General features: G+C 36.6%; 2 protein-coding genes across 2 annotated transcripts; one reads left to right on the top strand and one right to left on the bottom strand.

Annotated features, from left to right (window-relative positions):
- Nucleotides 1–5,089: 5,089 nt before the first annotated feature.
- Nucleotides 5,090–9,513, top strand: LOC109212979 (receptor-like protein kinase HSL1). Its single transcript, XM_019376722.1, has 2 exons — nucleotides 5,090–7,807; nucleotides 8,740–9,513. The coding sequence occupies exons 1-2, from the start codon at nucleotides 5,182–5,184 to the stop codon at nucleotides 9,168–9,170; spliced, it is 3,057 nt and encodes a 1,018-aa protein (XP_019232267.1). The 5' UTR covers nucleotides 5,090–5,181; the 3' UTR covers nucleotides 9,171–9,513.
- On the bottom strand, nucleotides 9,434–14,780 carry LOC109212980 (hexokinase-2-like). The gene is made up of 9 exons (XM_019376723.1): nucleotides 14,290–14,780; nucleotides 12,287–12,440; nucleotides 12,009–12,191; nucleotides 11,745–11,819; nucleotides 11,431–11,586; nucleotides 11,236–11,334; nucleotides 11,027–11,157; nucleotides 10,440–10,521; nucleotides 9,434–10,252 (listed from the first exon to the last, which is right to left on the bottom strand). The coding sequence occupies exons 1-9, from the start codon at nucleotides 14,559–14,561 to the stop codon at nucleotides 9,908–9,910; spliced, it is 1,497 nt and encodes a 498-aa protein (XP_019232268.1). The 5' UTR covers nucleotides 14,562–14,780; the 3' UTR covers nucleotides 9,434–9,907.
- Nucleotides 14,781–15,364: the final 584 nt, after the last annotated feature.

Genomic DNA, 15,364 nt, shown 5'->3' with positions numbered 1-15,364 from the left:
CCGAATAATACCGTTGTTCAAAATAGTTTTTGGCAAATCCGCCCGAACTACGCTGGTTTGATTCTCACCGGATGTGAGATACGTAGGCAACCCTCATCGGGTCCAACNTGTCATGCATGTGTAGCACGTGATTTTTGCCTACGCTTAAATTACTCATACAAAAATTCTTTAGAATTATGATTTTTCTTTATTATTTGATTTTTAGAATCTAATTGCATGATTTCGTGTTTATTTGTATTTTGTGTGCATTTTTAGGTGTTATAAAAAATAAAAATTACAAAAATAGCATACTTACATTTAGGACCTAATTCTTGATTTTTTTTATATTAATTAAACATCATTGAAAATAAGACAGAAAATAACAAAAAAAAAATAATCCTTTTATATCTTTTGTTCCTTTAATATCACTTTCGTTTAATTCTCCTTTAGAATTATGATCTAGTTAATTCTAGGAAATTTAATTAGTCTCATTTTAGAATTAAATTAGGTTTTGGCTATTTTTAATTTTGCATTTAATAAAATCCAAATTCAAATAAATAAAGAAGAAAATAAACCAAAAGAAATGGAAATGAAAAGGACCAGGCCACAAGTCTTGGGCCAATTCGAGCCCAATGAACCCAACCAGATCCGGCCAAAATGGCCCAACCCAATCCCTGATCCGGTCCAGAGACGCCCAAAACGACGTCGTTTTGGCGTCAATGGATCATGACCGTCCATACCCTCAAATCTAACGGCCCGGATTGAATCTTGAATTAAAATAAAGGTGTCCGAAAATATGCCAAACCCTAAGACACTCTTCACCTTCCTTGTACCATTTCCCCTCCCTGTAACGCCGGCATAACACCACCCTTCTCCGCCGTGCCGCCGTCCGCCGCCGGCCGGAAATCGCCTCCGCCGGCAGCGAAGCCCTAATCAACCCCAAATTTACACCACAGATGCTACTTCATCTCCTCTTTCCATATCTGTGGCCCATTTCTTCCAAATCTCATTCCGTTTTCTTGAATTTCAGATCCAAAATCTGGCCAAAACCTCAATTCACCCAACCCCAACCAAATTAACACCATACACTCTCCTTATACCCCTCATCCCAAACTCATGACCCTCAATCTCCGAATCATCCTCGTTCGTGTCAAATCTTAAATCGAAATTTGACCTCAGAACCCTAACTTTACAAATTCGGGATAAAACGGTTTCCGGGCTATAATAGCCCTTAATTAGGTGTTTTCTCATGGGAAACACCTAATTAAGGATGGTTATAGTCTGATTTTGTCAACAAAGGCCGTCTGATTTTCTCTTAGGTTCATGTTGTAATTTCAGTATGCGTGCCATTGTTTTTCTTTAGGGTAGTTTAATTTCGTTAATCTCCAAAATTAGTTTGAACCTTTGTTGATCCATTAATCCATGTTTCGGTTAATTTAGTCACGATTTAGGTTTGCTCATATTGGGTTAGTTTAACTCGTAGTAGGTCAGTCTTAATTCGTAAATAGGTCATTGATTAGTATCTTTTGATTGTTAGTTTCCTGATTTTTAGTTCAGTTCTGAGTTAAATCTTGTTTCATGGATTCTGATCAGTTAATTCAAGTGTTAGTTCTGATTCTATGATGATTCATTTTTAGTGCTTAAGTGTATTTAGTCTTTGTTAGTTGATAATTGGATAGTAGTGGGATTTAGGATCAATTTTCAGTCTCAATTAGCATTAATTGGATTCAGTCTTAGAATTTTGAAATTAGTTTGGATATAGCTGAATAACTTAGCCTTCAATTAACCTTGGTTGAATTTTAACTAAAGCAAAAGGGGTTTGGGTTGGTCAGTAATTTCAGGGAGTAGTCAGGGGTAATTTGGGCATGCGAAAGGGCTGGTTTGTTAAGACATAGTAATTTTAGAACTCAAGCAAGGGTAGTTTAGGTTTTTCATAGCTAAAAGAATACCCTAGGGCCTTCTAGAAGGGGGCCTAAGTGTAAGTTTTCTGCATTTTAATGCAGTAACTTGGGTAACAAGTCATAAAATCAGGGTCTAATAGCCAATTTCTGAAATAAAAAGGGGGAAAATCGGAAAATGCTTCCAGAACATTCTGCCCCACTCCTTGCCTATAAAAGGCACCTCTAATGACCTTCTTTTACAAGTTTTAGAAGACCTGAAAATTCCAGAAAACTATCCAGCCCTAATTCCCCCTCAAAAACCTTCCTTCAAGTTTGAATTTCAAAATTCGAAGAGGGTCAAATCTGAAGTTTTACAGTTCTAAAAAACTTCCCTTAGATCTTAAAATTCTGCAGAAAAAACCAAAAAAAATAACAAAAACTCCCAGAAAATCCCCAAAAAATACTGTACCATTAAAACCTTAGGTTAATTTCAATTTTAGTTTGTTGAGTTATATGGTCTAGCTTACTGTTTGATTGCCGAAGTAGTCTGAATATTTCTGCCAACTTCAACTAAATTCAAGTGAAAACCAGTGGTTTTGTTTTTTGTGTCATCTTTGTTGCTGTACTCTTCTACCTTCCATCCTTGGGTGTTGTGGCTTGATTTGAGTTAAAATTAGCCCTGTGTGAGCTATTTACTGCTGATTGTGCTGTTGTACACTGCTGTTGCATAGCTGACCCAATTTTCCTTTTCACTTTGTTCGAAATCCAGGTACATCTCTTGTAACCTTCAAGCATTGGAAATGAAGTGAAACAATTGGCAATTTGCTCCTTTAATGTAGCTTCGTACTGTATTTAGCTAGATCCAGTAGTGTTATTATTTCTCTATATGTGCTAGGCTAAGGATTATTAGAATTATGAAGCTATAGTTTCATGTTAGCCTTTATCTCATCAATACGTTGCGATTACTTGTATTGGACTGTTAAACATGTACATTCTGTTTGTATAAATTTTCAGCATGGAGTAGAATCATATTCAATATAGTTTGGTGCTTGGTTTAGATCGGAACTTGAGAATTTGTTAATGCAAGTGTTGCAACTGATGTAGGTATAAATAGGAGCCATGTTTTCAACTAGAATTGTGATTAGAATTTTTATTGAGCCTAATGTTTTGCTATCCAGTTAGTTTTTTAGTTTGAACTAGTCTAATGTCTCCCGTTGGTAGTCATTTGAGTTCCAGATTAGCCAAAATCTCGTTATCCATATTTGGTTAGTAATGTGTATAATTAACCACCATTTCCTTTAGCCATTTACACAACTGAAATACTGTGAGAAATTGGTTTTTGCTGATTTAAAGCAAATGTTTAATCCTTGGTCTTTCCATTATTAGCTTAATACATGGAAAAAATGAAAGTGATTATGGAGATAATATCATTGACTTGTGCGAACTCCATTACCTCCCAGTTGATTGCAAAATTGGTTCATTTTGTGTACAGGGTCAATTTGTTGAAGTGGTTAAATATGATCTGTTTTATTCGGATTCATGTACAGACCTGGGCCGAAGTTTCAAGGCCCAAAACAAATGCTAAAGGTCATTAAAATTGTACTAGGAACATGGGGATTAATTTGTAAATATAAATTTGGGTTTTCGGGTTAGGTGGAGGGTTCAAATTAAGAGGGTCCTCCCTTTTGTTTGAATTCGGACTTGAATTCGAGGCCCGAATTTATAAATGTAAATTAACTAGGCCCTTTTAGAGACAAACTCAATAGAAAATCATAGTTTGCTTTAGGCTATCCTTAAAATAAATGAGATGAGCCTCGCCGAACAAAATGCATAAATTGCGGGGCCTTCATTAAATGCTTATATAAAAATATTTAGAACTCGGGACGTGCCATTAGCGAAATGGCTTCCCGCAAAGATAATAACTCGTTAGTCGCTTTAGGCGCGTTTTAATAATTTTACCTTCTTAAATTCGGGTGTGCATTTCATGCAACCCAAATCCAAATCCCAAAACGTTGAATAAGAATATGTCGAGGATCCGGGTGCATTTGATGTGACGTGATCCAAAAATACGTTCTTAAACGGCGTTCACTTTCCTAAAAATCAATTAAAAGCGGTAAATAATCTTAAAATTGCACTATAGGTTGGGACATGCAAAAAATTAGATTTTTAGCCAATTATAATAATTTAAGCGACCGTGCTAGAACCACGGGATCCGGGGGTGCCTAACACCTTCCCTCGGGTCAACAGAATTCCTTATTCAGAATTTCTGGTTCGCAGACTCCAATTGGGAAGTCGAAATTTTCCTCGATTTGGGATTCAAATTAAACCGGTGACTTGGGACACCAAAAGTCAATCTTATCCCAAGTGACGACTCTAAAAATAAATAAATAATCCCATTTCGAATAATGTCACTTTAAATGGAAAAACTCCCTTATACATTATCCTTCGGGGTAGGTGTGTAAAAAAGGAGGTGTGACATATACTGGAACTCCATTCTAATATACTGGAGTTCTAGTACAATATACCGGTCCAACATAATATACTGGAGTTTGGAGCACCGGTGCTCCAGTCTCCAGTATATTATATTGGAACCAACAAAGTATACCGGTCCAGCATAATAAGCTGGAAGTTCATACACAGGTGCACCGAACTCCAGTATATTATGCTGGACTGATCTCTGTTGCAGCAAAATAGTGGCTACTTTTCAATGACTTGGCAGACGATGACTATTTTTGAATGGCCAGTCCGAAAACTGGCTAGACCGTGCTATTTTAACTAAATTATGTGAAAATTTATGTATTATTCTAAACGAAACTATACTGCGAATTAAAAGTTCATACATTAAAAACACGTGAATAAAACTATCTAAAGACAAAATGCATTTTAAAGTAAGTAATTATTGTTCTTTTAAGTAAGTAATTCACGTGTAACAATCTTTTCATTATGATTTCTTCTTTCCTGCGAATGATATTCTCTTAATTATTAACTACAAGATTACAAATCGTTGATTATTAATCATCATATAAACAATCTATAATTTAATCCCTTTATAATTAACAAGACAATCCCTTAGTCAAAGTCAACCAACTAACAATGGGCTAAAGAAGAAAAGAACACAATATTTGAATTTTAGTTATCAAAAAGTCTATACAATCAAAGTTGACCAATTAGTATTCACATTGACCCCCCCCCCTCCCCCCCCCCCCCAAAACCCTTTTACCAATCTACAACAAACCATCTTCTCAAATTCTTGAAAAAACTCTGCTACATGTAAATTCCCAGCATTCTTAGAAGCTAATTTCTTCACTAGAAAATCACAAAAATGTCCAAAAAAATAATAATCTCAACTCCCAAAATCCTTTTTTCCATTCTCACCTTTCTGTTTTACACATTCAATGCAAATTCTCAACCAAATTCCAATCAAGAAAATACCATTTTACTCAAGCTAAAACAACATTGGTCTAGTTCTCCTAATATCACAAGCTGGAACTCATCTTCAAATCATTGTTCTTGGCCTGGAATAATTTGTACACATAATTCAGTTACAGGAATTCAGATTTATTTTGGACAAATTTCTGAACCATTACCACCATTCATTTGTGATCTTAAAAATCTCACCTTTCTTGATTTAAACCACAACTTGATTCCTGGACCTTTTCCTACTATACTTTACAACTGTTCAAATCTTGAATTTTTAGACCTTTCTTTTAACCTCATGAATGGTACATTACCTGATGATATTAACCGTCTTTCGGTTAATCTTCAAGTCCTTAACTTGACTTCAAACAACTTCACTGGTGATATCCCTTCAACAATTGGTGACTTAAGTGATCAGCTTAAAGAACTCGCGCTCGCGGGGAATTTGTTTGATGGTACTTTCCCTATAGAAATAGGTAACTTGTTGAATCTTGAATCTTTAGTGTTAAGTTTCAATGGTTTTGTTCCACAAGAAATACCATCAAGTTTTAGTCAGTTAAAAAAACTGAGGAATTTTTGGATGACAGAAGCAAATTTAGTTGGAGAAATACCTGAAAATATTGGTAATATGACAAGTCTTGAATTTTTAGACTTGTCCTTAAATGGCTTAAGTGGTAATATTCCTAGTGGTTTATTTCAGATCAAGAATTTGACCATAGTTTATCTTTACAACAACAGATTATCAGGTGAAATTCCTCAGTCAATTATGTCACTGAATTTAGATGTTATTGATCTGTGTAATAACAGCTTGACTGGAAAAATACCTGAAGATTTTGGAAAGTTGACAAAGTTGACTGGTTTGTCTTTGTTTTACAACCAATTATCAGGAGAAATACCTTTGAGTATAGGCAAATTACCATCACTGGTTACTGTTAAGTTGTTTGGCAACAAATTATCAGGTGAAATTCCGCCTGATTTTGGTCGATTTTCAAAGCTTGAAGATTTCCAGGTTTCACAAAACCAGCTTGTTGGCAATATACCCAAGGATATATGTAACAACAAGGTGTTGTCAAAAATGATTGTTTTTGAGAACAATCTTACTGGTGTACTACCTGATTCACTTGGAAATTGTGAGAGTTTGAAGTCCGTTCGCGTTGAGAATAACAGGCTTTCTGGTGAGATTCCAGGTGGATTATGGACAGCTGAGAAACTGTCAACTTTGTGGATCAATGATAATTTGTTCAGTGGTCAACTTCCAGATAAAGTGGGATCAAATTTATCCTCAGTTGATATCAGAAACAACAAGTTTTCGGGCGAGTTACCAACTGGAATGGGTAGTTGGTACAGTTTAATTGTATTCAGGGCAAGTAATAATCTCATAAGTGGTGAAATCCCTCAAGAATTGACTGTTTTACCAGAATTAACTGAACTTTTGTTGGATGGTAATTTACTTTCTGGTAATTTTCCATCTAATATTACCTCATGGAAATCACTTGTTACTTTAAGTTGTAGCAAGAATCAGATATCAGGCCAAATCCCAACTGCACTTGGCCTATTACCAAAACTCATTGTTTTGGACTTGTCAAGTAATCAATTTTCAGGTGAAATTCCAACTGAATTAGGTAAGTTGATTCTAACTTCACTTAACCTGTCATCAAATCGCCTATCGGGTAAAATCCCAGCACAGTTAGAGAATGCAGCTTTCGATAAGAGCTTCTTGAATAATCCTGGACTTTGTGCTAGTAATCCATCAGTTGGACTTAGTTCTTGTAAAGGGAAAAAGAAGTCGGACAAGTTTCCAGTTGAACTTGTTGCTGTTCTTGGTAGTGTAGCAGCAGTCGTTTTTCTGGTGGCGGTTTTATATAGTGTTTTTGTGTTGAGAAGTCACAGAAAAAGAAAGCAAGAATTGGTCTCGACATGGAAGCAGACATCATTTCACAAGTTAGACTTCACAGAATCAGACATTTTATCCTATCTGACCGATAACAACACGATAGGAAGTGGAGGCTCGGGACAGGTCTACCTCGTGCCCTTAAGCCGATTAGGTAACCACGTTGCTGTTAAAAGGATTTGGAGCAGCAACCAAAGGTTGGATCAGAAACTTGAGAAAGAGTTTCTAGCAGAAGTTCAGATATTAGGCACGATTCGACATTCAAATATAGTAAAACTGCTTTGTTGCATATCCAATGAAGAGTCCAAGCTTCTTGTGTATGAATATATGGAAAATAGGAGTTTGGATATATGGCTTCATTCAAAGAAGAAGTTGAATAGTGTCTCAGGTTTAGCACCAGATATGGTGTTGGAATGGCCTAAGAGGCTGCAAATTGCGATAGGAGCTGCTCGCGGTCTTTGCTACATGCACCATGATTGCTCGCCACCTATTATTCATCGCGATGTGAAGTCGAGCAACATCTTATTGGATAGTGAATTCAATGCAAAAATTGCAGATTTTGGCCTAGCTAGGATATTACTCAAGCCTGGAGATAACACAGTGACAACAGTAGCTGGCTCTTTTGGGTACATTGCTCCAGGTATAGAACTATTAACTTATATAGCATCATTAACTTTAAGAGTTAAAAAGTTAGCTTGATCCCTTACATGGCTGATTTTCCCTTCCTCCAAAACAAAATTCAAAGCCACATAAACTTTTTGGATGAATTTAATATATTTGGGAAGGGGAGCCTTGGCGTAACTGGTAACAGTGGCGGAGGCAAAAAATATTTTTTGTAGCTAGTGGGAATTGAACCCATAACCTTATGTAGATTTTGAACCCCCTTGACCACTAAACTACACTTTTAGATTGTGTTAAGGGTGTTCAAAACTTAATATATAGAGGTAAAAAACAGATTTTGCCTTATATATACAGTGTAATTTTTCGGCAAAGGGTGTTCGGGTGAACACCCTTGCGCCCCCCTAAATCCGCCCCTGACTGGTAAAGTTACTGCCATGTGACCAGGAGGTCACCGGTTCGAGCTGTGGAAACAACCTCTTGCAGAAATGCAGGGTAAGGCTACATACAATAAACCCTTGCGGTTCGGCCCTTCTCCAGACCCCGCGCATAGCGGGAGCTTAGTGCACTGGGCTGCCCTGAATTGTGTGACGATCCCATCTAAAAACTTAAGTTATTAGATAGAACACATTATTATTTACTTAATTATGTCTTGATATCGACTCTCACGTCTAAACCTAATTCAGTTTCATGGACCAAACGCATGAAATTTCTTGCTGATAATGAATGGCGATGAAATTTAAACTTAGGGCCTCTGCCTACTCTAATACCATATTGAGTTGTGTGATCATCTCATCTGAAAGCTTACTAAATTCTGAACTCAGGACATCTGAATGCTTTGATACCTTATCAATTATGTGATCATCTGATCTAAAAGCTTAAACTATTAGAAATAGCATACTTTATTTACTTAGTTATGTCTTAACGGTTGACATTCTCATGTTGGTGTTGCAGAGTATGCACGTAAAACCAGAGTGACTGAGAAGGTTGATGTGTATAGCTTCGGAGTCATCCTTTTAGAACTAGTGACCAGAAAAGAAGCCAATTTTGGAGACGAAGATTCATGTCTTGCAGACTGGGCATGGCGCCAACTACAAAAAGGACACCCTATAGTCGATGTCTTGGATGAAAACATCAAAAAATCGCGATACTTGGATGAAATCTGCACTGTGTTTAAGCTTGGAATCTTTTGCACAAGCACATTTCCTTCATCAAGGCCAACAATGAAGGAAGTTTTGCAAATCTTGCTCCAATGTAACAACAATTCACCTACATCTGGTGAAAAGAAAGATGAAACAGAACATGATGTTTCACCGCTACTCAAGAACTCCAGGAGTGAAAGGATTGCAGAAAATGAAGATGATGGTTTTACATCACTTATTTGATGGCATTAGAATATATGATAGGGTGAGAATAGCAAAGAATAAAAGGGCAGACCAGTGCACTAAGCTTCCGCTATGCACGGGGTCCGAGAAAGGGCCGGATCACAAGGGTCTATTGTATACAGCCTTACCTGCATTTCTACAAGAGACTGTTTCTACGGCTCGAACCAGCGACCTCTTAGTCACATGGCAGCAACTTTACCGGTTGAGCCAAGGCTCCCTTTCACAATAGCAAAGAATAAGACCAAAGATAATGTATTAGATAGTGAAAAACTAGGATTGTACATATTGTATTAGATCCATACTGTTGCTTGGCATTGTTTTGCTACAGAAATTTTCCTTTTTCTATGTTTTCTTTTCTCACTAATAACTGACAAAAAGGAATATTAAAGTCCTAGACTAATTGAAAGGAGGATAGCCTTCCTAACAAATCAAAAAAAACAAGAAAAGAAAAAAAAACAAGATTGAACTACCTCACTAGTCACTACTAAAACTTATTGGCAACAGAGAATCTTGTAAAGATTAAAAAAAATGTGGCAACTAAACAACAACAACAACTATTTCTCAGTCCCGAACATGTTGGGGTCGACGATATGAATCTCACTTTTTCATTAAGCTCAACTCGTATCAGTATCATTACCAAAATGTATGGGGCGAAAGAAGAGGGTTCTCTTTTACGAGGTATGGGGCGATAATAAATGTAGAACCATCTAAGGCTTTTTCTATCACTCTGACCATGATCAAGATTCCTCGAGTCCGAGGTATTGGGAATGAGAAGCAGCCAATAGTGCAGCTCCAACGCCAGAACCATCATTCGAAAGCTCAACGACTATGTTTTCTGCAGCGTCTCCCAACAACTCTTTAATAGTTCCCTCCATGCAATTTCTGAACTTGGTGTAATGCTCAAACAATGCACCGTCAACAGCTATTACTGACCTCTGCTTCTCTCCATCCTTCGAAGTATCTCTTCCCAATTTCTTGAGGATGCCCACAATTCCTGCTGCAGAAAGACGAGCTCCACGAGAGGTAATAATGTCACATAGCTCTACAATTATTTTCCTCATTTTCCAGGTAGAATTAGGTACCTGTGACAAAAATATATATAGCAAATAGGATGAGTAATACATCGTTCTCCACTTAAGATTAGCCAGCTTTAGGAGTGTTCCGTGGTTTAACTCATATAAAGGCCGAAATAGATGACAAACTTCAAAAATTGATAATGTTTCACTTTAGTCGAATGTTTGATATTAATAAACACAGGACTCCATTTACCTCTAAGATATCCTTCAGCTTGTCGCCAACCACCTTGAGATCAGCAGACTTGTCGTGATGCATAGCAGACATGTCCGGAGTCCTGCATGCATGGCGGTAAATAACCTTTTTCACAAGATTTAATGCTTCAAAGCTTACATATGCTGAATAAAATTATATGTAAATCTAGTCCAATGAGAAGCATAACTTACAATATAAGAGATTAGTGCAATTACGTTAACTTTATATATTTTTCAGATTTTCCCCTTCTCATTGTTGGATTTTGCATCTGTTACTGCTACAGTTTTCTAGAATAATTAGTTGTTTAGTTTTAGGAGGAGTCTGCTAGTAATTTAGTTGTAGGAGGAGTGTACTACTTTATTTATTTGGCTATTTAAAGCCCTATGATTAATAAAATTTTAGAGACAGTTTTTCAATCCTATTTTCAACCTTCTTGCTGCTTGCATATTTTTTCTAAAAACCATAACACTCATCATGTCTCCTATCTGCTGTTTTTGTGTTGTGGAATTTTTTTTGGGTTGCGGCAGCCAAAAACTAGATCGCTTCAAGAGCAACCACAATAAATGTCAATTAAAGCAATATCCTACCTTAAAATGAATGGAGTTTTCAGTTTTGGTGGGACATAATCATCAAAAAATGAAGCTTCTTCAGCCATTCTACACAAGACTCTGCGCAAAATTTCTCCAAGATACATCCCGGAAATCATCTTCTCATAAATCTGCTCAGTTGCCAATAGTTCAAAATCAGATGTAAGATAGAAAAATGTAGAAAATGGAAGGGGGATTGTTTTTGTTACCTGCTCCCCGGGGTTTAAACTCTCAGCGTCAAGACTTTGATCATATTCTGTTACCTGAAGATGTGATGAGCGGAAATTACCCCATTCCATGTTAATAACCTTCAAATACCAAATAAAATTACGTTAAAGTTACAAACATGCGATGCATGCTCAGTTTGATAACAACCATAAGGTTTCTCACAAGAATCTAGCTACCATATCTCCTGATTTCGGCAACAGACCATGCCATTTGGGAATCGCATTTGCCCGCTCAACATATGCCGCATTGGTTCCAGTACCCAATATTACTGCAGCAATGACATCAGGGTTGTTATACCGACCTCCTGCTAACGTTCCAACTGTATCATTTACCTGAACAACCAAGCCAACTAAGAACATTCAGATTCAGGAATTACATAAGATTAATAATCAGAAATGTCAGACATACAAAAAACATAATACACGAACATCATCAGCACACTTCTTCTTTATAGAAATTCACACAGAATTTAATCGGGAGCAAAACTTACCAAAGCAGCCACGCGCACGTCAAGACCGACCCTTTCCATTGCTTTTGTTAACTCTCCAACAACATCTTGGCCAACCTATGTTAGATTTCATCAGGAGTAGTTCAGCACTGCAATAAAATATAGTTTGAAAAGGAAATTTTCTAACGCACTTTTAAATCAAGCCGGTGAAAACGCAATCAAATAATCATTCAACTACGCCACTAAATCTAGGTTCATTGTTGGCATGATCGATGGCTGTGAAAATCAGAAAATCAAATAACTAACCGCATCATCTATAGAGAAGCCCTTTGTCCATTTAATAAGAGTTCCTGATGCAATTGACAGTTGTTTAACCGGGAAAGAGAAGGTGAAGCCCAACTCTCTTTGTCTACCGGGTGGAAGATGAAAATCGTCGCCTTCTGTAGCAACAAATTTTGCAAGTACATTGGCAATAAAATCAAATAATGCCTGCAGTTAGCAGTTTGAAGTTTAATCATATGGTAATAACCCTTAGTGGATGAAAAAAGATTGCCGGTTGCAAAGATGATACAGCTTATACTTACATCAGATGATGATCCAGCCATCACATTCTTTGGAATTGAAACTTCTTCAACTTCTTGTTTAACTATACGCTTTTCTTTCCCGCCCAACTGCACACGCATCACACGGAAGTTTGTGCCGCCAAGATCCAATGCATAAAACAGACCTTCTTCGTCCCTAAGATGAAGGAATAAAATTAATACCATAGAAAAGAAAGCTGCTATAATTCTCTTGATTTTTTATTTTGACAGTTACGCCATTTCTTCCATATATAGGATACAAGTATATACACCCCATAAGCTAAAATCAACAGACAATTTGATATAATCCCTCCCCAGAAGCTAAAATCAATAGAGCAAGATTTCAAAACATTTAACGCATCCAAGATCACAGCTTCATTGAAAACGACACGATTGTTTGACACCTAAATAAGCAAAAATCAGCTTAAGCACATATATGCGCACAAAAATCTGATATAACTCCACGCCAGAAGCTTAAATCAACAGACTAACATTTCTAAAAACTTACAACACCTCCAAGATCACAGCTTAATTGAGAAAAGACACAATTTTTCCACACACAAATTAGCAAAAAATAAATTTATCACATATATATACTCGCAACAACTCACCCACAGGAGGAGGTTATCAAACATAGTCAATAAGCATCTTGGCTTGCTGCCACCTTCAGACTAACAATTTTATCTCCACAATCAATGAATCATATGTGAAGGCACAAACAATCTAATATATCCCATGAGCCCAACGTGGCGCACATCTAGATTAGCCGGGACCGTATACAGTTATACCCAAAAAACTCCACCCCAGAAGCTAAAATCAACAGAGTAACATTTCTAACTACTTAAAACACCTTCAAGATCACAATTTTAGTGAAAAAGACACAATCTTTTCGCACCCAAATAAGCAAAAAATAAGTTTAAACACATATATAAACAAAAACAATCTGATATAACTCCACCCCAGAATCTAAAATCAATCAGAGTAAGATTTCTAAATACATACAAGACCTCCAACATCACAGCTTTATTCAAAAAGACACAATTATATGGCACCTAAATAACAAAAATCAGCTTATGCACATATATATACACAGAAGCTAAAATAAATAGAGTAAGATTTCTAATATTTACAAACACATCCAAGAACACAGTTCTACTGAAAAAGACAATTTTTCCACACCCAAATAAGCAAAAAATCAACTTACTCCCATATAAACATGTTGGGCTAAACTAGCCCAAATACACTCTTAATATGGTCCGCTTTGGGCCAAGCCCGCACGGTTTTCCTCAAAAGGCCTCACACCGTTAAGAAATCCCTACACCTTATATGTAGACTCCCAATCTTTTCAGCTACCAATGTGGAACTTTGTTCACACACCAACAATCTCCCCCTCGAACTAAGTTCGACGTGGCCCACTACCACGATCCACAAGTCAGTTTTCGAGATTACTGTGTGCCACCCACATTGTTAGAATATTCTGGCAACTGAAGCGTGCAACTAGCTTTTTCTTGTGTGTGTGCCGCCCCGCACCATCACTCCGCTATCTCTATACTTGTCCAACTGAACCTGGGCTCTGATACCAGTTGTTGGGCTAAACTAGCCCAAATACACTCTTAATATGGTGTGATATTGTACGCTTTGGGCCAAGCCCGTACGGTTTTCCCCAAAAGCCTCACACCATTAAGAAATCCCTACGCCTTATATGTAGACTCCCAATCTTTTCAGCTACCAATGTGGTACTTTGTTCGCACACCCAACGAAACACATAAAAGTCAGTTTAAGCACACAAATATTTTAGAACGCCTCCAAGATCACAGCTTTATCGAAAAAAGACACAATTTCTTGATACCCAAATAAACAAAAATCAGTTTAAGCACACATATATAATTAGAACACCTCCAAGATCACAGCTTTATTGAAAAAAGACACTATTATATGACACCCAAATAAGCAAAAATCAGTCTCTACACCCCCCCCCCCCCCCAACACACACACAGAGTACTCACCCAGTGGGGAGGTTATCAACATAGCTAATGAGCATCTTGAGTTTGCTACCACCTTCAGAAGCAAGACCAGCATGCATCTCTACAGTCATAGCGTCAGCCACTTGCCTAAGTTTTCCTATTGGAGTTTCACATTTCTCCTCAAACTCTTTCAATATATCCATAGCTTTAGCCCATTTACCTGAATTTTTCATTTTGTGCCTCATTAATAAAACAGCAGCAGCACATACTGCAGCTGTACATACTACTGCTGCACCCACCACCACTTTTCCCATATTATTCACTTGTAACACACAACACAAAATTGTTCTTTCTTTTTGTGTATTCAACTGAATATTCTACTGTAAAGGTTGTAGCTTTTTGGTTTATTTTTAATATATTGGTTTGTTAAAGAATATTCATTTTTGATAGTTTCTTGGTATATTTATGTGTGTGTGTGTGAAAAAGAGGAAAACGGGAGAGATAGTTGCAGAAGTTTTTTAAGGTGACATGGAAGAAGACAAGAAAGGGTCCTACAGATATAGGTTCTTCTTTTACTTTTTATCATAAAATTAATTGATTAAAATTTTAGGTAAGGAAATTGCTATTTTGATGCTTATCAAAACTCTGTTAAAGAATCTTTATGTGTCTGTCTCAATCTATATATATTTTGGGATGTGTACCTAATATTTGTACTATATAGACTTAATTTGACGCCAAAAAAGAAAAAAAAATAATTTTGGTATGATTATCCTAGATATGCTATTGTTGTTGGATAAGCATATATAAAAATAAAATTGTCCTTTTAAAATTTTTAATACATCAAACCAATCAATCAATAAAAAATAATTTTAATATAATTAATTTCAATATTACTAATCTTGGCATTGCAAATATAGTCTGTTCAACACTATTCTTATTCAGTACTGCATGACTACTGGTATTTACGTAAAGATACTCACATAATTCAACTAAGACATTTGACATTCTAAGTGTACTTTCCACTCATCCACCATTTTTTTGTTTAGAATTCGGTGTCCAGATCTGTATTGTATATTGGATCCGATTAAATTTAAATAAAAAAATTTCATAAAGTATT

This window comes from Nicotiana attenuata, unplaced genomic scaffold, assembly GCF_001879085.1.
Source record: "Nicotiana attenuata strain UT unplaced genomic scaffold, NIATTr2, whole genome shotgun sequence".
In the NCBI taxonomy this organism is placed as follows: domain Eukaryota; kingdom Viridiplantae; phylum Streptophyta; class Magnoliopsida; order Solanales; family Solanaceae; genus Nicotiana; species Nicotiana attenuata.
The sequence above is the reverse complement of the archived record's forward strand: the minus strand, read 5'-3'. Positions and strand labels throughout refer to the sequence as shown.

Coding starts and splice junctions, on each gene's coding strand:
- LOC109212979 (XM_019376722.1), top strand. CDS start 5,182: ATGTCCAAAAAAATAATAATCTCAACTCCCAAAATCCTTTTTTCCATT. Junction 7,808..8,739: donor TTTTGGGTACATTGCTCCAG/GTATAGAACTAT, acceptor TTGGTGTTGCAG/AGTATGCACGTAAAACCAGA.
- LOC109212980 (XM_019376723.1), bottom strand. CDS start 14,561: ATGGGAAAAGTGGTGGTGGGTGCAGCAGTAGTATGTACAGCTGCAGTA. Junction 11,820..12,008: donor GCTTCTCTATAGATGATGCG/GTTAGTTATTTG, acceptor AATCTAACATAG/GTTGGCCAAGATGTTGTTGG. Junction 11,587..11,744: donor ACGTGCGCGTGGCTGCTTTG/GTAAGTTTTGCT, acceptor TTGGTTGTTCAG/GTAAATGATACAGTTGGAAC.